The following is a 25,419-nucleotide window of genomic DNA, read 5'->3' on the forward strand; positions in this document are numbered from 1 at the left end:
ACACACACACACACACACACACACACACACACACACACACACACACAAACACACAAATTCCTAAAGCCAACATATTTGCAAAACTTTTCAGAAAAGGCAGGTTTTTACCCACGCCACATTACATTCAAAAACTGTTGACCAGCTCTAGAAATAAATTGACTACCACAGTCCAGCATGACAAAATACTTTTTGTTGAATAATGTATCAGTTAGTATTAGACTCATTGAAGAAACTAAGATCTAAATAAGCTTTGGGATATTCTTTCCTAGAAATTTACTTTAGCCTCTCCATGTTCATATTGAAGTTTATGTTGATGAGACAGTATAGACAGCTTACATGGCCTCTGTCTGTGCTATCAATAGGACATCTTTCAGCACCAATATAGTCATCATACACTTTTAAATAAGAAAGTTTAGAACAATAAAATTCTGGTATCATTGTGTTGATACATAATAATGCTAAGCACATTAAAATTCAGTACTCGGTGATTTCCAATATTTAAAAATACTGTAACCAAATGCTTTTCATCTTCTTGACAGAGAAGAATGTAAAAGGTAATGTGAAAGCAGGCTATCTGAAATACAAAGAAGAACCATCAAAATTACTGTCTGGAAATAAATTTCAAGAGCGTTATTTTGTATTACGGGAAGGAAATCTGCTTCTTTACAAGGATATGAAGGTATAAACACATACTCTGCACCCTTCTAATCATGAGCAGTTAAGCTTTAAACTCCTTTCCTTTACATATGAAAAAATGAACACAGGTTGACAGGCAAATCAGCAATTGTTATGCTTGCCTACGCAATTCAGGCATTAAAATAAGAAGAGAGATTTTTTGCTTATGTTAGAGTTGTTAAAGTGGAATAAACTGAGAAAATATAAGAGCTCATTTAGCTATGTTTATGTATTGTGATAAACTTTGTTTTAATTAAAACAACTTTTAGAAACCAACATAGGCTCTATACTGGCTTCTAAACTATCTTTTAGTACAGAGCTTGTTTAAAGGCTAGGGTGTTGTAAGTATTATAAAGCTCCAATAACTGCTTATTTGTTTGCCCTGCAATTTCAAGGCTTTTAGAAAAGACAAGGTACAAGAGCACAATAACTTTTTTTAAATTATTTTTGTTAAAAATGTCATGATAGAAGAGTTTTGGAAAATAACATCTTTCACTATAGTATCTTCTTTCTTTTCTGTGTACTGTTTTGTGAATGTTATCTTTTTTCCCTCTGTTCCCTATTCCCCTCCCCTGCCCCTTCCGAAAAAAGTATGAAGTTGTTACTTAACTTTTTAATAATAAAAGCAGAAAAGTAAATCTATATTATTGATTTAGGCCCAGTCCTGCAAACATACATGTGCTTAACTTCCTACACATGAACAATTTCATTGACTAACAGGGCTAGTCACATGTATAAAGTTAAGCATGTGTTAAGAGCTTTGCCACTTTGGGTCCATAATATATCAGAAGTTTTTAGTGCTTTGCAGAATCCTTTGAGTGTGTGCAATTTATACAAAATTATAAAACTAAGTATTGTATTTATGATTAGTTTTATTCGATTCATTTTAACATTTATAGCTTCTGGTAAAGAATACCTTTTAAATAAAGTATTGCTTTTTTGGTCTTGATGCTGTTTTTGTCTGTGCAGCGGATTTATACATATACTGTACTTTCCTTAAAATACCTTGGGGGAATATCCTCCTTTTCTTAGAGAAGAGTTTAATGCGTTAATAGCTAATGTAAGATTATGTAGACGAAATATTATGTCTTTTTTTTTTATGAATCCTTAGATATATTTCGTAAGTAGAATGACCACAGGATGTCAGAAAGTGTCTAAATACTTAGTGCTAAAAACTGAAATTGGCACATATGTGAGCATTAATTAATGCTCCTAAAACCTTACTTAGCACCTTGACAGTGTGGCTTTATGCTCCATGTATGAGACATTCAAATGTGCCTCTTTTTTTCTACTGGAAAATTTTTCAACTTCACTTCAATCTCCTAGCCTCAAGCTGGAGCTGTGAAACTCATATACCTTATACACATATATAATTATACTAGGTCTGTAAGAAGTAATTGATTATTTCCCCAAAGGTGATGGGGGGAGGTAGAAAAATTAGAAATAGTGACCCATAATGAAAAGATAAGAATAGAGAACCCCCAAAGGAAGAAAAAAGGGGATTGGGCTTTTATAAACCATTCTGTTTTGTAAATTTCTAATGCAGTAATTAGAAACTTATGTTCATTCACAGACTAGCAAACCTGAAAAAGTGCTGCCCCTCAGTTCACTGAAACTTTATCTTGGAGTGAAAAAGAAAATGAAGCCACCAACAAAGTAAGATTAGAAAAGAAACGGGGTTATGTTCTGTATAGCAAAATACTAGAGTTTTGTGATGGAACACCACACAGATGCACACGTACAGACACACGCGCACACAAAATCAGGAAATCAAGTGAAGTCTGTCCCTTATTCTGAATGGAATTGCACTCTATAATATTACTTGTTCTGATGCTGTCTGGTCCTGTGTTCCGTGTTAACTCTTCTGTGTTAGAAAATTACTTTATTGATTGGTTTTCTTAATCTGAAGTGTGTTTTCTGTTGTGGCTGTAATTGTTACTAGCTCAATTTAGTCTTGTAGCATGTATCCTGCATTCCAATGGTGGGCACACCTTTAGTGTGCCAAAAAAGATTACTAGTCCTGACCTTTGGTGCCAGTCCCTGGGTCCTCAATGAAGGATTTTCCTTCTCCAGGTTCCACATTGCTGTGACTTTTCTTTGTATTTAAGCCAGTTAGTGGCACTCCTGACCGAGTCGGGTTAGTTGCTGCAGACTAGTAGGTCTCCTATCTTCAGAGGCAGAGCACTCTGTCCCTTAGTGCACACCCAGCCCCAGGGCTGGTGCAACCATTTAGGCGACCTAAGTGGTCGCCTAGGGCACTAGGATTTGGGGGCCGCCATTTTCTTCAGCAGCGACCGCGGTGGCCGGATCTTCGGCCGCCCCCGTCGCCGCCGGCATTTAGACGGAGGGAGCTGGGACAGTGGAGTGCGGGGAGGGCCGCCTGCAGCGGGGGGAGGGGAGGGCGGCACGCAGGGGAACTCCCCGCCTCAGCTCACCCCTGCCCCACCTCCTCCCCGAGCACGCCGTGGCTGCTTCACTTCTCCCGCCCCCCAGGCTTGTGGCGCCTAAGCTGATTGGGTAGGGGGTGGGGAGCTGCCGCAGGGGGGGCGCCTCAGGGCGGGGGGGGGAGTTGCCACGGGGGGGTGCACCTCAGGGCAGGGGCTCGGGGACCAGGGGGGCGCAAGGTGGAAGTTTCACCTAGGGCGCGAAACATCCTTCCACCAGCCCTGCCCAGGCCTCAGAGGTGACAGAAGCTGGCATCAAACCCAGGTCTCTCACTGCAGAGCTGCTCATATGGTTGTCCTCTTAACTTTTCTGCCCTATTGTGTGTGTCAGTGTGTGCATGCGGTCGTTTGCTCTCGCTGACTGTGTCTTTCCTTCTGTTTTTGCTCATTCTGCCATCTTATTGTCTGGTCCCATTTCGCCTTTCTTTTTTTTCTCCACTCTGTGATTTATTTTTCTTACCCCAGGCTTCCGGGTCACTTACAAACTTTCAGCTGATTGATCTGGTCTCTCACACCACTGGAAATGGGGCAGTGCTATATATTAGATTATATTGCCTGACTTCATTCTAGAAACCAAGTCTTCACTTGACTGCCCTCACTAGTTGCCCCACTTGCTTCAAATCCATGTCCCTATCACTGCTAGTAGGAATATTTTGGCCTGTTACAGCACCTTCATCAAAGGATCTCAAAGTCATTCATTTGTGTTTGTAGAGGACTAAATATCAGTGTTCCTCTTGAAAGTGAACATGTAAAAATGACATGTCTTGTCTCAGCTGTGTTCCTTGTGTGTATTCAGTCATAGCTTTCCTTACTTTAGTGACAAAAATGCTTCTTTTAAACTCTCAGCAGCCCTGCAGAACCTACACAGCTAAGGCCTAATGAGCTGGATTCTATTCCATTTTGTATATCATCAGAGAATTCCTAATAAGTTACATTAGTTCCAACAAATTACCCAAGTACAACTCCATGAGGTTGCATAGGTGTTACTGAAACTATAAAATGTATGGGGTAGCACAGACATAACTGAGAGCATAATTTGATCTATGAAACTTTGTTGCTGTTTTGATGATTCATGAGGTAAAAGGAGCCCAGCTTGACTGAGTTGGCAGACCTGCTAGTTAGATGAAAAGGTCCTGTCACAACTTGTAAATAGAGCATAGTTGATATCAAAGCATTGAGACAATAAACATGGAACCCCATAAGGCCATTTTAAATGAAAATGCTTTTCAGATTAGAATTACATATTAACCTTCTTGCAATAGCTTTTGAGGTGTAATCTCCATGTAAAATTAGCTTCCCTATGGAATATTTGGCAAGCACCCCGAAGTTAGCATTCAGTTCTCTTTTATGGCTTTGGTTTCTGGTAAATAAATAAATATTTATTTTTAATGTGGAGTTTTATTTTTTTCAGCTGGGGTCTTACAGTATATTCTGAAAAGCACCACTGGTAAGTAACCAACACCAACAAATGTGTGTTTGCCTGTTTAATGTCAACATTTTTTAAATAGTGTGCTTGAAACCTAATGTGTGTGTTTTTCTTGTTTTTGTTTGATTTTTACCTGTTACCAAAAATTACTGGTTGATTTGTTGCAATAACTTTTAGTTTAAGCTGTCAGTTTCATATCCTTGCTAAGATCCCTGCTCAGCAAAGCCCCAAAGCACAGGCTTAAAACTGTGATTTGAAATCCCAGGAACTAAGCACATGCTTAAAGTTAAACAGGTGCTTCAGTTTTTGTAGAATAGGGACGGATTCCTGGATTGGATCCTCAGTCTTTTCATAGTATGCATTTAATATATATTTTAGAAGTTCTTATGTGTAAAATGTAAATAATAAAATACTAACAACCAGTGGCGGATTAATAATTTTGCCGCCCCTAGGCCGGGAAATAATTGCCGCCCTGGCCCTGCCCCGACTCCGCCCTTTTCCCACCCCCATTCCAACCCCCTCCCCAAAGTCTCTGCCCCCTCCCTTTCCCTATTGGATACCTTCCCCAAATCCCCGCCCCCGGCCCCGCCTCTTCCCCCAGCGTGCGGCATTCCCCCTCCTCCCCCCTCCCTCCTTGCCCCGCAAAACAGCTGTTTCGTGGTGCAAGCGCTGGGAGGGGAGAGAAACAGGACGCGGCGGCGCACTTGCAGAGGAGGCGGAGGTGAGCTGGAGCAGGGGGGCGGGGCGCGGAGGGGAGCTTCCGTCCCTGCAAATTTGCCGCCCTAGGCCTAGGCCTTGTCGGCCTAGGCAATAATACGGCGCTGCTAACAACATTAAATAATTAAGAGAAATCCAAGTAGGTTTTGAATGTCAAAACAAGAACTGCTTCTGTGGTATGTGACAATTACAGTTCGATACTTCATTAATCTGTTTATTTTAATGATACCACATATTGTATTGTAGGCACATGTGTTGTGATGGACAGGATACACAGATGGAGTGGATGACCAGTATTTTCAATGCACAGGTAATACTTTGGTCAGAGGAAATAAGATTTTTAAAAATTCTCTACATTTCATATTTAGCGGTGAATCGCTGAGTTTCACCAGTAATTTGTACTTATCTGCAAAACAATTAAATGTATGGATGGATGTTCTGAATAAACCATACATTGTAGCAAAAAGAATAATGCTGTGAAGCCAGTAATGTTACTGAAATGCTTGAGGTCATACAACTACAAGAAGATGTGGACTTAGCCCATCTATGTGCTACGTGTTATTATCTATCACTCAAGTGCTTAGAGTGATAGGTAATAACTGCTTAACGTTTGAGCTGTAGTTTTTTTGGAGGAGTTCATAGAGTTCTCCTGGGTTTTCTTTTGTGTTGCAGAGAATCTGGACAAAGAGAGGCAACCCACTTGCCCATCACCTGTAAACATATTGGGTGAAATCCTGGCCCCAAATAGCGAGATACCTGCTACTAGGTTGTAGGGAAGGTGGGGTATGATTATGAGTGGCAGCTCAAGAACACATCCATACAAAAGGATTTTAATGTGCTTGGGTAGTGGTGAGAGGGACTAAAAGAGATGGTGGAAAATTTCACCCAGAGTGGAGAGTTGTACACGCAGCCATTTAGCGGGAATCTTGAAAATGGTGCTATATTTGCATCAGAGTTTCTTCTACTTTTTTCCATGAGGATTCAGGATGTTTCTTGGCAAAGTCACTGCGGGTAACAGTTGACAAATGTTGACTTTTGCGATTCCTTCATAAGGAAGTATTAAATTTTACATATTAGGTCACTGAGGCTCGGAAATATCAGACAACATTTAAATTTGGGTGCCTGTATCCATATTTGGGCAGCTAGGTGTTTTTGATCTCCAGAAGTGCCGAGTATTGGGAGTAGCGTGTGTTCAGCACTTCTGAAAATTTAGCTATTTTTCAGAAATAGAAAACTTTAAGCAAGCAGATTAGAAAACGTTGTCCTTAGCTTTTCTCAGCTTTATTCTCCTAATGTAAAATCTTCAAAAGTGCCTAAGTCGCATGTTCAAGAGATGTAGGCACTTAGAACTGTAAGTCCAAAGGACACTAAGTCACTTAGACACTTCTGAAAATGTCGCCCCAGCGTAACAAATAAGATAATACTTACTTGTGGTGAAAATAAAAATTCAACAGGGCTAAGAGAAAATTGATATTTTAGATGCCAGATGTTTGCAAATGTCATCCCTGTATTGAGTGTGACCGTTTTGTCTGCCGGTGGCAGCCGGTGTTTAAAATTCTGTCTGTTTTCAGGTTTCACCGATGCTAAATATCTTCATAACCCTGATTAATTGATGGGTATAGAACTTGAGACTTCCTGGCTTCCAGTCTGGTGCACCATGACCATATGGGGGGAGAAAATGCTGCCTGTTTTGCTGGGGACTGTTGTAATGCTAGTTAGGGCAAAATGCCCATTTTCTTTTTCAAGAACGTATTGAAAAAGACGCAGCAGTCACACCAGCATCACAGTTAGCATCACACCACATCCAGGATTTCAGCTAAAGCCTCTACAACTTGCATAACATGGTTGCAGTGCAACCAGGAGAGGATTTCAAGTGGATTTTCCCCTACACCACTTTAAGTAAAACTGTCCAGTGGCTTACGTCCAGTGCATTTCACCAAGATGTGGCCATGGAGGGCATGCCAAATGCTTAAGAGGCACCTTGCGTGGAACCACCCCAGAGATCTGGCACCCAAACTGCCAAATCTTTCTTTGACCTTTCCTTATGTGAGAGATGATGAGGTGCCTCTTTCTGAGTAAGACGCTGAAGCTCTTTCTCCCCCCCCCCCCGCCCACCTTGCGCAGCAGGCCCACCAGCCAGATGTAGCCCATCTCCCACTCTGGATTGCAATGGCAGCTCTGATCCCTACTACCCAAAGAACCCACACTGGACACCTGCCGTGCAGTTGTAATAAGAAAAATAAAATTTGACAAAATAAACTCTCTCTCTAGCTAATTTTCCCAAGTTTCTTTGGGTGAAGGGAGGCTAAAAACCCACATTCTGCTCACCAGTTGGAGGGACAGAAAAAACCCTTCCTGACTTTGTAAAAAGGGCACCAACTGAACATAAAGCACTGAAAAGAGACACAGCAGCAGCAGCAAACCAGTGCATAGCAAAGGGATAAATGGGATGTGGATAGTAAGTAGGTGCAGAAATGGCCACCTACATCTGGGATATTTTCATACCCAGTTATGTCCTTACACCACTAAGTGGGATTTTGGGTAGGTATTTCCTACTGCCCCAACCCCACATGAGATGGCCCCTCCCCTGCCACTACTGACAAACACCCTCTCACTACCCACACCATGGCTGAACAGAAGGAGAGGAGATTTTTCACAGCTAATAAACTTTAGGATGTGATATTTCTTCTTCCAGTGATTGCTCATATGTATTCCACAATAGATGTGCGTGCTCACCACGTGCACCGGTGCTGGAAGTTTTTCCACTAGCAGTACCTGTAGGGGAGCGCCCCAGCGACCCCTGGAGTGGCGCCTCCATGGTGCGGTATAAGGGGTGCTGCGTGCTCTCCCCACCCTCTGTTCCTTCTTGCCGCCAGTGAAGGTGCTTCGGAACTTCTCTGCTCCAGCTTTGCTGTGGCTTGTCCCCAAAACTGCTTGTTCGTTCAGTTTATGGTACCTGTAGTTAGTTAGTTTAGTTTAGCTAGAGCACCCAGGCCGGGGCATGCCCGGGGCCCCAGGTTTTAAGTTGTGCAACACTTGTAGGGGATCTATGCCACTGAGTGATCCGCACATGGACTGCATACGCTGTTTGGGGGAAACCCATCTCAGCGATCGCTGCAAGATTTGCAAGTCGTTTAAGCCTCGGACCAAGAGAGAATGGGACATTAGGCTCCGGACTATTCTGATGGAGTCGGCGCTGACCCCGGCACGCCGCTGCGTGTCGGCACCGTGGTGTCAGTGCACGGCAACCCTTCGGCGCCATCGACTAGCTGGCACCGCTCCCCATCCACGGGGAACGCCAAGAAGGCTAGGAAGAGGCCTTCTTCACCGCAGCATCCGGGACAGAGGCTAGACCCATGTTGGGCAGTCCTCGATCCCCACCGCCCTCTAGGCCTCCGACTCAAGTCGAGCGGAGTAGCCCGGCCCATTTGGAGCAGGCCTCTCCGGATGTCTGGATGCCCTCCACACCGGAGGTCCTGCAGGCGGCCCGGGATGTTATGTCCATGCCGGTACCAGGACCACTGCCGATGTTGGCCCCGTGCTCCAGAGGCAAGCCGGCGCTGGGATCTCTGCAGTCGCCCCCAGCTCGGTACCGGTCTCGGTTTAGGGAACGTTCCCAACCCCGTTCGCTGCCCAGTGACCGTTCAGGGCAAAGTCCATGTGGATCGCCTTCGACACCCACTAGGCTGTCTGGTTGGGTTCCGTCTGACCAAGACTCTTGGCACCGGTCTGCCTCGAGGAGCGAACACCGACGGGACCAAGGCAGATGACGCCAAAGGTCCTCGACTCGGAGGGGCTATTGCAGCTGGTCACGGCATGAACGTCAACGTCGTTCCGTTTGGTGTCCCGCTCCAGGGCCTCCGCAGCCCCAAGCGCTGATCACCGGCGTCTCACTGTCACGGGTCTGCCTGCCAGAGCCGATCGCAGAGCAGCTGTCACCGATGGTACCAGTCCTCCACTTCGGGATCGCGGTCCCATGGTCGGCATCGCTTCCGACGACGCCACGCCTACAGTGCCACAGGTGCAGTGGCACCGGGCCCTATGGCGGTACCAGTGGGCACCGTGGCCCCTGACGCAGACCCCGGTGGGAGCTCGCTTGGTGGCTGGAGCCTCAGAAGGACTATCGGCCTCCCTCTCCAGACCTTCCAGGACATACATCCTCGGCACCGTGCCCGGAGACCAACGAGGTGGTGGACCCTCTGGTGCCGGTGGACACATACAGTACCTCACCGGTCTCCTTGCCCTCCCCGGATGAGGCGATTGTGGACCCTCCTCCCTCCGTCGCGCAGGAGGACTTTAGGGCCCACCAAGAACTCTTAAAAGGGGTGGCATCAAGCCTCCACCTCCAAGCAGAGGAGATGGAGGAGCCCTCGGACTCCCTGTTCAATGTGCTGTACTCCTTGGCACCGGGCAGGGTGGCCTTGCCTCTTCACGAAGGGGTGGCAAAAATTTCAAATGCCCTGTGGCAAACCCCAGCCTTATTGGGCCCCCATCTCTAAGAGAGCGGAATGCAAGTATTTTGTACCCGCCAAGGGGCATGAATACTTATACACCCATCCTGCTCCTAACTCCCTGGTGGTCGAGTTGGTCAACCACAGGGAACGGCAGGGTCAACCAGCCCATACCCCGAAAAATAAAGATTCAAGGAGGCTGGACTCATTTGGAAGAAAAATTTATTCATCCTCGAGCTTCCAGTTAAGGGTGGCGAACCACCAGGCTTTCCTGGGCCGGTATGAGTTCAATATGTGGGGCTCTCTGCCCAAGTTCGAGGACTCCCTCCAGGAGCACGACAGAAAGGAGTTCAAAGCGCTGGTGGAGGAGGGCCCAGCAGCTGTCGGGGCAACCCTGCAGGCAGCTTCAGATGCAGGGGGCACGGCCGCGCGGTCCATGGCCTCCGCGGTGTCCATGAGAAGGGCGTCATGGCTCCTGCTCTCAGGGCTGTCCAGTGAGGCGCAGACCTCCCTGCAGGACCTCTCGTTTGACGGCAAAGCTCTGTTTGCAGAACAAATGGATACAAAGCTGCATGGCCTGAAAGACTCCTGCACGACTCTCCAGACTCTGGGTCTCTGTGTTCCGGCTCCGGCTAAACCTAAGTTCAAGCTGCAGCAGACTCCCGCTCAGGCCACCCAGTCAAAATACGAGACCGCTTATAAGAAGTCGCAGGACTATAAGAGGCGCCCACAGAAGCAGTCTCGGCCTGCCCCCCAGCCTGGGTCCTCCAAGGTCAAGCAAGTGCGGAAAAGGCGGTTTTGACGGGACACCCGGGGGCACCCTGCCAGTTCTCATCAGGGATCCACCCTCAATAAAGCTCCCCTTCTCCAATCGGTTGTGTGCTTTCCTCCCGGAGTGGTCACAGCTGACCTCGGACCGATGGGTCCTCAACAACATCTCCCGGGGCTGCACCCTCCAGTTTACCTTCCCTCCCCCCCCGCCCAACCACTGCCTCCCCCGTCCCTCCTGAAGGACCCCTCGCACGAGGCTCTGCTCAGTCAGGAGGTGGGGTGGCTCCTGGGCCTAGGAGCGATGGAAGTGGTACCGGGGGAGTTCAAAGGCAAAGGGTACTACTCCCGCTATTTCCTTATCCCGAAGGCCAAAGGGGGGCTCAGGCCATCTTGGACCTGCAAGGCCTGAACCAGTACACGGTGAAGCTCAAGTTCCGCATGGTCTCCCTGGCCTCCATCATCCCCTCCCTGGATCCCAGGGACTGGTACGCCGCCCTTGATCTGCAGGACACGTACTTACACGTTCATATATTCGAGAGGCACAGACGCTTCCTCCGTTTCACAGTGGGGCAGGAACACTACCAATTTACGGTCCTCCCGTTTGTCCTGTCCACTGCCCCCAGGGTATTCACGAAATGTATGTTGGTGGTGGCAGCCTACCTCAGGCGCCGGGGGGTCCAGATCTTCCCCTATCTGGACGACTGTTTGGTCAAGGGCAGCTCCCGGTGATAGGTGCGGGATCATGTGGCACTCCTTCTGTCCACGTGCACCACTTTGGGCTTGTTGGTAAACAACACCAAGTCCACGTTAGTCCCGGTAAAATGCATAGAGTTCAAAGGGGCAGTCCTGGATGCCTCGTTGTCCAGAGCCTCCCTCCCATCGGACAGGTTCAAGACCCTGAAGGGGCTCATCGACACAGTCACAAGATTTCTGGTAACAACCGCCAGAGTGTGCCTCCAGCTCTTGGGTCACATGTCGGCGTGCACGTATGTGGTCCGTCACGCCAGACTCAGGATGAGGCCACTCCAGCTCTGGTTGGCCTCTGAGTTCTCCCAGGCCATGGACAGGACGGACAAAGTCCTCACGGTGCCCAAGCCAGTTATCACCTCCCTATGGTGGTGGTCCTCCCCGAGAAACATGCTCCAAGGGGTTCTGTTCGGGGCAGGGCCCCGTCACTGGAACTGGTGTCCGACGCATCGGACCTGGGATCGGGGGCCCATGTGGGGAACGTTCAGACCCAAGGCCTGTGGTCAGCTCAGGATCTGACCCTCCACATAAACATCAAGGAGCTCAGGGCAGTACGGCTGGTGTGCATGGCCTTCCGCTCGCACCTGGTGGTCAGGGTCCTCATGGACAACATGGCCTCGATGTTCTACATCAACAGGCAAGGTGGGGCCCGATCCTCTGCCGCGAAGCCCTCAGGCTGTGGGACTTTTGTATAGCCCACGACATCTGCCTACCGGGCGTCCAGAACGCGCAGGCGGATTGCTTGAGCAGGGACTTCTTCTCTTAGCACAAGTGTTCTCTCCACCCAGAGGCGGTGAACAGACTTTTCCAAGCATGGGGAACTCCCCAGGTGGACCTGTTCGCGACTTGGCAGAACTGTCGCTGTCCTGGGTTCTGCTCCGGGGGTGGGGCTGGGACGGGGTGCTATCTCCGATGCCTTCCTCCTGTCCTGGTGAATCCAGTTTCTCTATGCCTTTCTCCCGTTCCCACTGATCGGCAAGGTCCCGGAAAAGATAAAGACGGACAAGGCCCGGGTCCTTCTGATTGCCCCGGCATGGCCCAGGCAGCATTGGTACGGGATTCTCATGGGCCTGGTGCTCCCCCTGCCGTGGCCGTTGCTGTCCTGCCCGGACCTGCTCACCCAGGCCACCTCCTCCACCCCAACCTAGCGGCACTCCACTTCACGGCGTAGCTGCTCAATGGTTAGGTAGGGAGGAAAGGATGTGCATGGAAGGGGTTCAGTGCGTCCTCCTAGAAAGCAGGCGGCCCTCCATGCGCCGAGTCTACTTGGCAAAGTGATCTCGGTTTTCCAGATGGGTGGACGAGCGGGGCATTTCCACGGTGGCCGCTCTGATCAGCTTATTCTGGACTACCTCCTTCACCTTAGAGCCCAGGGCCTGGTGCCCTCGTCGGTCAAGGTGCACCTGGCGGCCATATCGGCCTTCTATCCGCCGGTGCAGGGCCACACGGTATTCTCCCATGCTATGACTGGCCGATTCCTTAAGGGGTTGGATCGCCTCTTCCTGTATGTTAGGCCCCCTGTCCCGCAGTGGGACCTTAATCTGGTGTTGGCCCATCTCACGGGGCCCCCGTCTGAGCCGCTAGCCACGTGCTCCAGGTCACACCTTTCGTGGAAGGTAGCCTTCCTGGTTGTGATCACGTCTTCTAGGCCCTGACCTCCGAGCCCCCGTACACGGTGTTTCATAAAGATAAGATCCAGCTCTGCCCACACCCTTTGTTCCTCCCGAAGCTGGTCTCCGCCTATCACATGGGTCAGGACATTTTTCTTCTGGTCCTCTGCCCCAAGCCCTATGCGTCCAGTGAGGAGCGCCGCCTCCACACGTTGGATGTGAGACTGCCTCTGGCTTTCTACCTGGAGCGGACTAAGCCATTCAGAAAGTCCTCGCAACTGTTCATCACCTCGGCCGAGCGCATGAAAGGTCGGCCGATCTCCACTCAGCAGCTCTCCAACTGGATCACTTCGTGAATCTGTACCTGTTATGACCTGGCGGGAATCTCTCCGCCGCCAATTGTGAGGGCGCACTCGACTCTGGCACAGGCCTCATCGGCTGTCTTTTTGGCCCATGTTCCCATTCAGAACATTTGTAGGGCTGTCACGTGGTCTTCAGTTCACCTGTTCACCTCGCATTATGCGATTGTCTCTCAGACCAGGGAGGACGCCGGGTTCGGAAGGGCCATCCTCTGTCCCAAGAGTTTGTGAACTCCTTCCCACGGCCAACAGATATAGCTTGGAATCACCTATTGTGGAATACACATGAGCAATCACTCGAAGAAGAAAAGACAGTAATCTTTTCCGTAACTGGTGTTCTTCAAGATGTGTTGCTCATGTCTATTCCATATCCCGCCTTCCCTTCTGTCAGAGTTGTCTGGCAAGAAGGAACTGAGGGTGGGGTGAGTGCGCACTGCCCCTTATACCGCGCCATGGAGGCGCCGCGCCATGGAGGCGCCACTCCATGGGTCACTGGGGCGCTCCCCTATGGGTACTGCTAGGGGAGAAACTTCCGGCACCAGTGCACATGGCGAGCACGCACACCTTTTGTGGAATAGACATGAGCAACACATCTCGAAGAACACCAGTTATGGAAAAGGTAACTGTCTTTTCTCATGTTTACTATTTGATCAAAGGTGATTCTTTTTTTAACCTGAAGATGGTCTTTGGGACTTTCTGTAACAAAGATAAAGCTTTGTCTGTGCAGAGCTTTCTCAGGAGCTGACCCAAGAATGAAGCATGAGCTCTCACAGGAAGTAAGGACCATCACAAACCTCACCACCTTCCCCTCTAAATGCAAGGCACATTTCTTTGACCTTTCCTTCTCTAATATAAACATATGGCAATGTGTGTGTGTGTGTGTGTGTGTGTGTGTGTGTGTGTGTGTGTGTATATAAATTTCAAACCAAAACATTCCACTGCTCCCCTGTGGAGAAGATGAGAAAATAAACATGTGACAAATGTGGAAGTAGACGTCGCTGTTAAATTTGGCTTCCTTTTTCTTCATGTGGAAGTTGTTATACAGCCATATCAAACAATATAATGCAGTATATTCAAGGAGATATGATTGCGGAGGGAGTCGTAAGTTGTTTAGAATTTACTGTGTAGTGTGCACTTATGGCAATATTAAAGTTGAGAATGTAATAGTTAGCAGCCCTCACAGGCTGCCATTCTATTAAAAATTTATTTCATTGTTAATGTACCTTCTTTTATAAAAAAAAAAAAAATATTATTATCCTGCTTGTGTTCTGAGTATATAATACAGAATGGACACATGATTATTGCAATACATACTATATAATCATAGACTTTGAGGGAGAGTCTGTCTTTGACCTTTGTAAATAGTGGAAGTGGGATGTGTAATGCACGTCTCGGAAGCAACAGACTTTTCAAAACCTTGTCTTATTCAGCTCCTCCAAGCGAAGTAACTATTGTGGTTTCCATGGAAACAGCTACCAAATCGGAAATACATCTCATGGGGATAACAAGGGTAGTGTCTCAATGAATAGGTTCACAGGTTATTGACATAGGTTGCTTAAAAACAACTCATCCAATGCTTAGTAACTCTGTTCAAGTCCTATTGATGCAAGATCACAAGAAAGATAATGTTACAAAACTCTGACCAGCAAGTATGGAGTGAAACGTATTTGTTTAATCAATCTGGAATGAAGACTTACAGAAGCAGTTAATATCTTTTGGGGATTGTTTAAACAGAAGAATGCACGTTGCTACTTTTTTTTTCTTCCAACTTCAGCATATTCCTCAATTATTTTTCTTTGAAAACTGTCATCTCATTACTCATGATTAAGGTTAAGATTTTGTCACAGATATTTTTAGTAAAAGTAATGGATAGGGCACAGAAAATGAAAAATCACAGAAGCCTGTGAACTGTCCCTGACTTTTACTAAAAATATCCATGACAAAATGGGGAGCCTGGTCAGCTGTGGGCAGGCTGGGAGCTCCAGGGGCCCCCACCACCCTGGGCTCAGAGCTCCAGGGTCCCTCTCTGCTGGCTGCTCCGAGCTGTGGGAGTCCTCCCCGCCTTCTGCAGCGGCTAGGAACTGCGGGAGCTCCCCCAGCCACTCACAGCGGTCGGGAGCTCTTGAGGTCCCCACTGCCGCCTGCCTGCAGGCAGCAGGGGACCCTGCAGCTCCCGGCAGGCACTGGCTGAAGTCACAGAGGTCTTTGAAAGTCACGGATTCTGTGACCTCCATGACTAAATTGCAGCCTTGCTCATGATATGCAGTATATAAATTAACAATATTAACAGGCTGTATTAAGTGAACAATTTTATTCAGCATTCTGGTCTTTAGCAGATGTAGCAACACCATGAATTATTTGTGCCATTAGGCGTTAATGAGACACAACTGATCTATTTTTCCATGGTAAAATATTATTTGCTGTAAAATCCGTACTTGAAGATGTAAAATCTCAGAATGCTTTGTACATGCAAGTGTTTGTCTCTGGTATGAAGTTAATCCTCATCACCACTATAGATTAGAAAAAACATTGTAAGTATGTAAGCTGGATTTGTTATCCTGAATCAGCATTTCAATGATGACCATGTTTAAAATTATTATGCTTTCTGTTCTTATGGAAGACGCATTGGCATGGTATCTGAACACATTTCTGTGGATAGAATTTTAGACAGTAGGTTTCGTTTGTTTGAATGATGTGATGAATCTAGATTTGAACTTCAAGGTGAATGTAAAGAAAGCATATATGTGTCAAGATTTTGCATTAAATTATCCAAAGGTAGAGTCTTTGCCGTTAGAAGTGGAAGAAGCCTAACTTGGTGATGGAGACCCATTTTCTTTTACTCCATAGAAACTTTTTGTGTTTAGCTGAACAGTGTAGTATTCAGGGAAGATATTACGTATTAATCCTTTTCTTTTTCCCTCCTCTGATGAGGTAGGTACCATAGTGTTGTAAATTTTATCTCACTACAGATGCTCCCCAACGTATGCAAGCGTTCCGTTCCAGAACACCTTGCGTAACTCGAATTTTGCGTAAGTCGGAAACATATACCCGACCATTACGCCAAAAAAAAAATTCTAGCTTACAGAACTTTTTCCGTAAGTGCGGATTTGCGTAAGTCGGATTTGCGTAACCTGGGGGGCGTTTGTATAACCTAATTATTCTAGTTCTCTGGCTTCAATTAGAGAAAGTTGGGTTAGTATGGAGATTATTAATTTTGTATTTTGATTGGTAAACTGTAAAAAAAAAAAAAATGCCTAAAATAGGATCATTGTCTTGTTTATGGTCATCCCAAGGGATATGGTTCAAGCCCAGTCTTGAATTTAATAAAACTAGTCTGGACAAAAAGCACTTAACACTGCTATCTAGGAAACATGGTATTGATGGGAAGATGAGCAAAAAAGATCTTTTCCAATTCTAATATCTGTGTGCATGTATTCCTCTGAGCACATCATGCAGCTGACAAGTAAAGCCAAAATTAGCACCCAGGTGAAGATATACCTTCAAGTACATGGGCAGTAATTCTTCTGCTTAATACTTCAATTAAGGGAGCCTTGTTTCTTTGCTTAGAAAGAAAATTTTGTTATTTAGAGTGGTTTAAGGGTTCTTCTCCACAGACCTCTTTATGAAAGCCAGTTGAGTCTGTGACCCTTTTAAACTAAATAAATACATACAGAATTCTTGCAGTATATTTCATGGAGAATTTCAGAAATCACTGTAAGTTGAGCACCAAATATTCTCTCTTCAGTTGCTTTGAAACAACATTCTACATCCATCATGACAGCAGTCATTCTCGGATAAATGCAATGCAAACACTGCCTGTTTCTCTGAGCTCAACCTTCCCAGAGGCCTTCCTCCTCATTGAATCCATCAGGGACTAATGGCATAACTGAGGAATGGTTACAGTGCTTTAGTTATAATATGCTGTGAAGGAAGAAGCTGCAAGATTTGTGCATGTCAAGAAGGAAGAGTCGAAGATGATCTCCAAGTTATAAGCCTGAGTGATAAACATATCTTGCCCCCCTGAATTTAGATGCCATGTACTAATGGCAGCATACACATACTCTTTCTCTTATCCCTGTCACTTTGTGCTTTGCAAGACCAATCTACAGACTCTTCGCTCTTGAATAATATTTACAAAATGGACTTGATATATTATATGTTCTTTTCTGAAAAGACAAACAGATTGTGATATATTTCGGTTGACAAGAGCCACCTAGATGAGCCAGAACTGTGAATAAGTACATTTTAATTTTGCCTAATGAGTTGCAAATATTAATAATTTATTATTTACCATTCAATTAAAACTGTTACAGACACTCAGGGTGGGATTCACAAAGGAGACTTAAGCACGGAAGTCTCACATTCAGGCTCCACCTGACCACCTTAAATTCACTGGTTGGGCATGCACACAGTGATCTAACTCCTGCCACTGCCCAGTGCCTAACTCTCAGCAATTCACAAAATAGGCATTTCTCCCCACACCTGTCTTGCTTTTGGGGCCCGTTCCAGTAGACATGCACAAAGTATGCCTAAACCCACACAAAGCAGGAGGAAGAGGTGGTGTGTCCGTTCGCCCAATGCTTAGAGCACTCAGGATGTGGGAGACCTGGATTGAAATCTCTGTTGGGCTGATTTGGAGCAGGGATTTGAAATGGGGTTTCCCACCTCCTGGGCTTGGTCACTAACCGCTGAGCTATTGGCCATGTTGGGGTGGGTCTCCCTCAATCTCTTTCATTAAAGCTGTCTCACTTTGTTTAAATAATTAAATATTCATTGGGCACCAAGAAAATTAGTGCAACTCTATAGCCCAATTGTTAGGGTACACACCTCGGAGGTGAGAGACTCAAGTCCTCCTGCCTCAATAATTATTTCTACGCAGTGGAAAAGCTTCATCAGGAGAGGTCTGAAACCAGGTGAGGGTTGCAATGCCTAAGTCTCCCTAGTGAATCCCACCCATAATTCTTTACACTAAAATGTAATTTATCCTTTCACCCAAAGAAGTGGTGTGTTCTACTTGCTGTCTAGCTCTTTTTATGTTTCAACCATGAGGAGATTACATGTTGTAGGTTAAGATTTTTAAAGATTTTCTACTCAGTACATTTAACCCTTTGGGATGGGGGGAAGATGTATGACTAAATCCCCTGAACTTCCTTGGAAGTCTGAACCATAACTGTTATGATAACTAACTTACAGTAATAAATGAACAGTATAAATGTTCCCTTATGTTTAAACATTTATTTTCATATTGGTCAGATAATTGTATTTATATATACAATTTATGTAGAATTTTGGATCTAAAAAACAAATACACCACTACCTCGATATAACACAAATTCGGATATAACGCGGTAAAGCAGTGCTCCAGGGGGGCGGAGCTGCGCACTCCGGTGAATCAAAGCAAGTTCAATATAACGTGATTTCACCTATAACGCAGTAAGATTTTTTGGCTCCCGAGGACAGCGTTATATCGAGGCAGAGGTGTAGATACATTTGTTTTCCTAAATATTGATTTTTGTTCTATTGCCAATAGATATGTTTTGATATATAGTGTGGAGGAACATCTCTGGAACATAGACAGTGTACTGAGACCTTAAAGCTGTATTCACTTAGCATCTTGCAGTCCTCCAGCAATACTTCTGATGCATTTGTAGAAGCATCAACATAATTATAAAAAACACACTCCTGTTATCTTAAAAAAAAGTCAGTTTTATGTGGAGCGATGATAGAGCATAGTATATAGTCTTACTAAGAAAATTTTGTATGTAAAAAGCAGTGTATATATCATAATAAAATTGCATGCAAAGAATAAGGAATTTTGTTTCTACAGCACAGTGATATATGGCCACCAGCTGGAAAAGCAAGGAAACAGTCTATAACTAAAAATCCAAAGATTGGAGGCTTACCTTTAATTCCCATTCAGCAGGAGAAAAATACTTCTAAAACCAGAGGAAATGCAGAGGTAAGCTGGTGGTTAACATTGGTGTTACCAATTACAATTACAATGCTATATTTTGTTGTCCTTTTTATATAGTCGAGGAGCAATTATCTCTCTGGAGTTGGATAAATGTGAGATGTAGATGCTTCTAATATTAGTGTCCTTTGTATTGTTCTGCCATTAAAGGAATAGTTAGGACAATGTAATTAAATGCATAATGAGCTAGCCCTGTGGCAAGTTGGTAAAGTAACACTGGGGTTTTTTTAGTAAGAGCCACCCATTTGAATTAAATGGGATTTTTACCATGAATGTTACTAGACATTAATAAGGGTGTTTTTTAAAATAAAGTCCTTGATGATATAGCTTTGTGTGTATATTGTACCATATCTTTTCCGATCTCCAAAGCAGATTTGAACTTTTAGGTAGCTATCCTACAGTATTAGTAGCAACGAGCTCCATTTGCAAATTAAGTTAAGATGGAACTGACTGCTGTACATTTCAATTATAGCATTATTAGGCTTAAAGAATAATAAGTCTGGAGCAATGGCGTTTGCACTTACTCAAGTGCCATGAGACTTCTGGGATGAATGGTGTTTCTCAGTCCTAACATAAGTGACTTATCAGATGAACCATTAGCACCCCAAAAAGGAGCACTGAGGTGCTCCTGCATGCACATTGGAATGGGGAACATTTTGAGTGTGGGAACAGAACAGTTGCTATCATTGACCCTACATAATAGTAATAACAACTATGTTTTTCATCAGTAGGCCTCAAAGTGCTTAACAAAGGGGATAACCATCCTTTTCCCCGTTTTACAGATCAGGAAACTGAAGCATTGCGAGGTGAAGTGACTTGTTCAAGGCAACCCACTGATAGAGCTGAGAATAGACCCCAGGTCTCCAAAGTCAGAGTTTAATGCTTTATCCACTAGACAGTGCTGCTTTCCTGAAGCAGATGCATGTGTGATACAGTTAGTCAGTCTCTTCAAGCAGTTGTAGGGTTACCATATTTCCACAATCAAAAAAGAGGACGCTGGGGGGGGGAGCCCCGCCCTAGCCCTGCCCCACCCCCATCCACTCCCTCCCACTTCCCGCCCCTTGACTGCACCCCTCAGAACCCCAACCCCCCCTGCTTCTTGACCCCTGACTGCCCCCTGCTGAGAACCCCCACCCTAACTGCCCCCCTAGGACCCTACCTGTCCCCTGACTGCCCCGACCCTTATCCACTCACATGGGTGGCAGGGTTGTAGAAATTTTGGTGGTGCCCAGAAACAACCCCCCCCACACCTGCCTAAGGCTCTGGGAGGGGGGTTGGGTGGGGGGAGGAGGTCTGGGGTGCAGGTCCTGGGCTGGGGATTAGGGTGCAGGTGGGGTGCAGGGTGCAGGCTAGGAGAGAGAGTTTGGGTGCTGGGTGCAGGCTCCGGGCTGGGGCAGGGGGTGGGTGTGCAGGAGGGGGTGAGGGGTGCAGGCTCTGGGATGGAGTTTGGGGGTGGGAGGCGGTGCAAAGGGAGGGGGTGCAGGCTTTGGGAGGGAGTTTGAGGGCAGGAGGGAGTGTGGGAAGGGGGGAGGGGGTTTGGGTGGGAGTTTGGGGATAAGAGAGGATGCAGGGGTGAGGGCTGTGGGTCTGACGATGAGGGATTCATGATGCAGGAGGAGGCTCAGGGATGGAGCAGAGGATTAGGGTGTGGGGGGATGAGGGCTCTGGCTGGGGCAGAGGATTAGGGTGTGGGGGGATGAGGGCTGGGGCTGAGGGGTTTGGGGCATTGGAGAGGCTCAGGGCTAGGGTGGAAGGGCAGGGTAAGGGCAGACTGTCTTCCCATTAGTGGATGGGGGACGTTAGGACCCGGGGGCAGCAGACAGCAGTTGCTGCTGGCTCTGGCAGTACAAGCAGGCAAGGGAGAGGCAGGCAGGGAGGGGGGGCCCACGGGAGGGGGACGCGCAGAGGGGGGGTGGCAGGTGGAGGCCGGGGACCCATCCAACACTCCCCCGCTCCCTGACTGCCCCCCCTGGACTCCCCTTACCATTCTGGCTCCACGTGTAGGCAAGACACGCTGCCTGGTGGGTCGGTTTGTGTGTTACACAGGGCTGCAGACAGAGGGAGGGGGGAGCAGGGGAGGGCTCTGGCTGCTGGAGGCCAATGGGAGCGGCTCAATCGGCCCAGCCGCCCAATCAGCAGCCGCACTCTGCATGGAAGGGAGGGAGGGAGGCGAGGGAGAAAAAAACCCCAGACATTTTAACCTTGTTACCAATTCCTCCCGGATGGCTATTTAGAGACGCAAAAGCCAGACATGTCCGGGGAAATAAGGACGGATGCTAACCCTAAGCAGTTGTGATATTGCTTCCTAAATGGCCACTGAGTTCTGTTAACTCTTTTTTTTAATTATTCAGCCTCCTTTCCTCATTCAAAGACCTTTAAATGTACCTTGTTTTACAGTTATTCAATAACCCCTCTTACTCCTACCATTTAAAATATTTTTCCTGTAAAAAAGAGAAACTTATCATGCAATTTGAAGGTACCCCATAATCTTGTTTTCATACTTTCTTTTTGCTTGATGTTACAAGTGCAATGTAATGTTTATTATATTATCTTTAAGCTAGCTTCAGATTGAGCATTTCTTGGAAGTAAAGATTTTACCTATCTTTCTTGAACTGCATAATTTTGAATCTAAACATTACCAGGGCCGCCTTGATTTTGTTGTCCCCTGTTGGCAAGAACTCCATTATGTCATGCCAAACATGTGACAGTCATGTCAGAAAAAGGTTTGCAATTAGTGCTCATAGTGTTGTGAAACTCTGCCATAAAAAAGAATCGAACTTGATTTATAAAAATAGATCTGCACAGGTCCTGTTTGAATACCTTAAGAAAATTAGAACAAAACTAAGCATTGGAAAGTGTAAACTAGCATTTTTTGCATATATTGTTGGAATCCAAATTAGTCTTGTCCTGAAGAAGTATGTAATTGAGATGGTTCAAAAAGAGAAGGAGGAAAAATAACATTTCAGTTTAACCAACAGAGGATTTGATTCCAAACTTATGGAGGTAACCATTTCAGTGGTGGCATGCATTTTCATTCCTTTTGATACAATAGATTGTTAAACCCATGATGATCATGGCCTCAGATCTGTATAAAGAATAACTACAAACTTTCCCACCTCATTGTTTGCCTCCTTTCTAGATCATTTATGAATATGCTCAATAGTACAAATTGTTGAGGCACCCTGCTCTTTACCTCTTCTTTTTTTTTTCCATTCTGAAAATTGACCATTCCTATCCTTTGTTTTCTATCTTTTAACCAGTTAGTGAACCATGAGAGAATTTTGCCTCTTATCCCATGGCTGCTTACTTTGAGCCTTTGGTGTAGGATCTTGTCAAAGGCTTTCTAAAGGTCCAAGTATGCTATATTCACATGCTTGTTGAGACCCTCAAAGAATTCTAACAGATTGGTGAGGCATGATTTCCCTTCACAAAAGCCATGTTGACTCCTCCCCAACATATTGTGTTCATCTATGTGTCTGATAATTCTGTTCTTTACTATAGTTTCAACCAATTTGCCTGATACTGAAGTTAGACTTACAGACCTGTGATTGCCAGGATCACCTCTGGAGCCTTTTAAAAAAAATTGACTTTACATTAGCTATCCTCGTCATCTGGTACAGAGGTTGATTTAAATGATAGGTTAGATAACCCAGTTAGTAGTTCTATAGTTTCGTGTCTAAGTTCCTTCAGAACTTCTTGAGTGAATGCCATCTAGTCCTGGTGACTTATTACTGTTTTAATTTATCTATTTGTTCAAAAACCTCCTCTATTGACACTTCAGTCTGGGACAGTTCCTCAGATTTGTCACCTGAAAAGAATGGCTCGGGGTAAAAATATCCCTCATGTCCTTTGTAGTGAAGACTTATGTAAAGAATTCATCTAGCTTTTCTGCAGCAGCCTGGTCTTCCTTGAGTTCTCCTTTAGTACCTTGATTGTCCAGTGGCCCCACTGATAGTTTGGCAGGCTTCCTGATACTGAAGTTGTCATAACTATAAAGGGAAGGGTGGCAGCTCTCCTGTGTACAGTGCTATGGAATCCCTCCTGGCCAGAGACTCCAAATCCTTTTACCTGTAAAGGGTTAAGAAGCTCGGGTAACCTGGCTGACACCTGACCCGAAGGACCAATAAGGGGACAAGATACTTTCAAATCTTGGGGGGGGGGGAAGGCTTTTGTGTGTGCTCTTTGTTTTAAGGGGTGGTTTGCTCTTGGGACTGAGAGGGACCAGACATCAATCCAGGTTCTCCCCATCTTTCTAAACAAGTCTCTCCTATTTCAAACTTGTAAGTAAAAAGCCAGGCAAGGCGTCTTAGATTTACTTTGTTTTCTCAACTTGTAAATGTACCTTTTACCAGAGTGTTTATCTTTGTTTGCTGTACTTTGAACCTAAGACAGAAGGGGGTCCTCTGAGCTCTTTAAGTTTGATTACCCTGTAAAGTTATTTTCCATACTGATTTTACAGAGATGATTTTTACCTTTTTCTTTAATTAAAAGCCTTCTTTTTTAAGAACCAGATTGATTTCTCCTTGTTTTAAGATCCAAGGGGGTTTGGATCTGTGTTCACCAGGGAATTGGTGAAAGGTTTCTCAAGGCTTCCCAGGGAGGGAATTCTTGAGATGGTGGCAGCGGACCAGAGCTAAGCTGGTAGATAAGCTTAGAAGTTTTCATGCAGGCCCCTACATTTGTACCCTAAAGTTCAAAGTGGGGATACAGCCTTGACAGAAGTACTTGAAAAAAGAAATTAATTTAATAGTAGTATAAAGGTAGCAGAAAGGTGATTTGCTAAGAGACCCATAGACCAATCAAAAAAATAAAAAGGAGGCTATATTAGGGAAATGAATATCAAACAAACTGCAGTACATAATTTTCTGCACTGATTTGTATTTGAAGGAATTTTGCTGTACATGGACAAATAAAATATGTAGCACAAAATATAAATGTTTGAAAAACATTTAGTTAAGTTTAAATTAAAAATGTGAAAGGTAATGGGTAACTAGAAATAACCAATGTTCAACATCTTTAGCAGTATGTGCTGAAAGCACTAACTTATAATAATGTTTTTAAAAGTTTATTACACTTCATCAAATAACTAAAATCAAAATATACCCACTTAGAGTAATTAAGCAACTAATAACCAGATTCATGTTCCAGCACTGTTGCAAAATAGCTATGATATCAGCATCAGAACAGGATCTGGACAGCTGTGTCAGCAATGAGTGCTGTGGGTACGAAAGGGAAAAAATAGGTGAAAATCCTGTCTCCATTTTAGTTGATAGCAAAACTCCCATCAACTTCAGCAGAGCCAGAATTTCACTCTTAATATTTAGTGTACTCGGTATCACATAAATGGTAAAAAATTGTACCACCTTCCTCAAAGGATCTGCTCTCTGTATGTATTTTGAATTGTGTCTACTTATTTGGCTGATTAAAGTAAGGTGGTGTTTTTTGTTTTTGGTTTTTTTTTTTTTTTGTCTTGTTAGCTTTGAAAAGCCAACAAAGGTAAAAGAGAGAATGTAAGATAGATTTGTCCATTCTTGTGCATCATCATCAGAATTATTACTAAATTGAAAGGTATACCTCTGCAATCCCATTGACAGAAATAGTATTGCACAGATGTAACTGAGGACATAATTTAGTCTGACCAATCTTTGTTACTGATGATATGCAGAAGGAAAAAGTTCGACTTCCAGATTATCGTAATTATACCCATATTGTTTTTGCAGAGCTGGCAGTTAGGGGAAAATATCATTTTATTGTAAAACAGTTACATTTTGATATGGAAATCATTGGGAGAACAATATGGTAATTCTGATCACAGGTCATCTTACACTAGTGTTTGACACACATTACTAGTATGGGAAATCGCTTAGCTCTGTATCTTCTGTATAGTCTTATGTCGTGCTTTACTTTGTACAGCTGGTTTCATCAATTTCATGGGTTTTATACAACGTGCAAATTATAAATCATCCATGTGCTGAGCCTATACCAGTGCCACTGAAAAAGTTCTCTGTGTGAGTGGTATGCCCCACTTTAAGTAGAAGGAATATCTATTGATCTGCTAGTTTATTTCAAAAGAGAAGAAGCTTTTCAAAAGTGATTATTGTTTTAGGCCTTTTCCAATTTCATGTAAGAGCAACTTTGGGAGAGAACGTCAGGAAAAAGGGAGCTCACTGTACCCAATTTAGCAAGGAGCTATATTGGGTTTTAAGAAATGTAATCACTATTTTGCTTCTTAGAAGATGCAAAATTGA

General features: G+C 45.1%; 1 protein-coding gene across 1 annotated transcript in view; it reads left to right on the forward strand.

Annotated features, from left to right (window-relative positions):
* The window catches only part of ARAP2 (ArfGAP with RhoGAP domain, ankyrin repeat and PH domain 2), a 195,639-nt gene that overhangs the window by 167,709 nt on the left and 2,511 nt on the right, over nt 1-25,419 (forward strand). The window contains exons 27-31 of the mRNA XM_026648167.1: nt 540-679; nt 2,249-2,331; nt 4,531-4,566; nt 5,509-5,572; nt 19,028-19,159. Coding sequence (XP_026503952.1) covers nt 540-679; nt 2,249-2,331; nt 4,531-4,566; nt 5,509-5,572; nt 19,028-19,159 — 455 coding nt within the window. The remainder of the gene's footprint in view (nt 1-539; nt 680-2,248; nt 2,332-4,530; nt 4,567-5,508; nt 5,573-19,027; nt 19,160-25,419) is intronic.

The sequence above is a fragment of the Terrapene carolina genome, unplaced genomic scaffold (genome assembly GCF_002925995.2).
Source record: "Terrapene carolina triunguis isolate 2854851 unplaced genomic scaffold, T_m_triunguis-2.0 Scaffold66, whole genome shotgun sequence".
NCBI lineage: Eukaryota > Metazoa > Chordata > Testudines > Emydidae > Terrapene > Terrapene triunguis.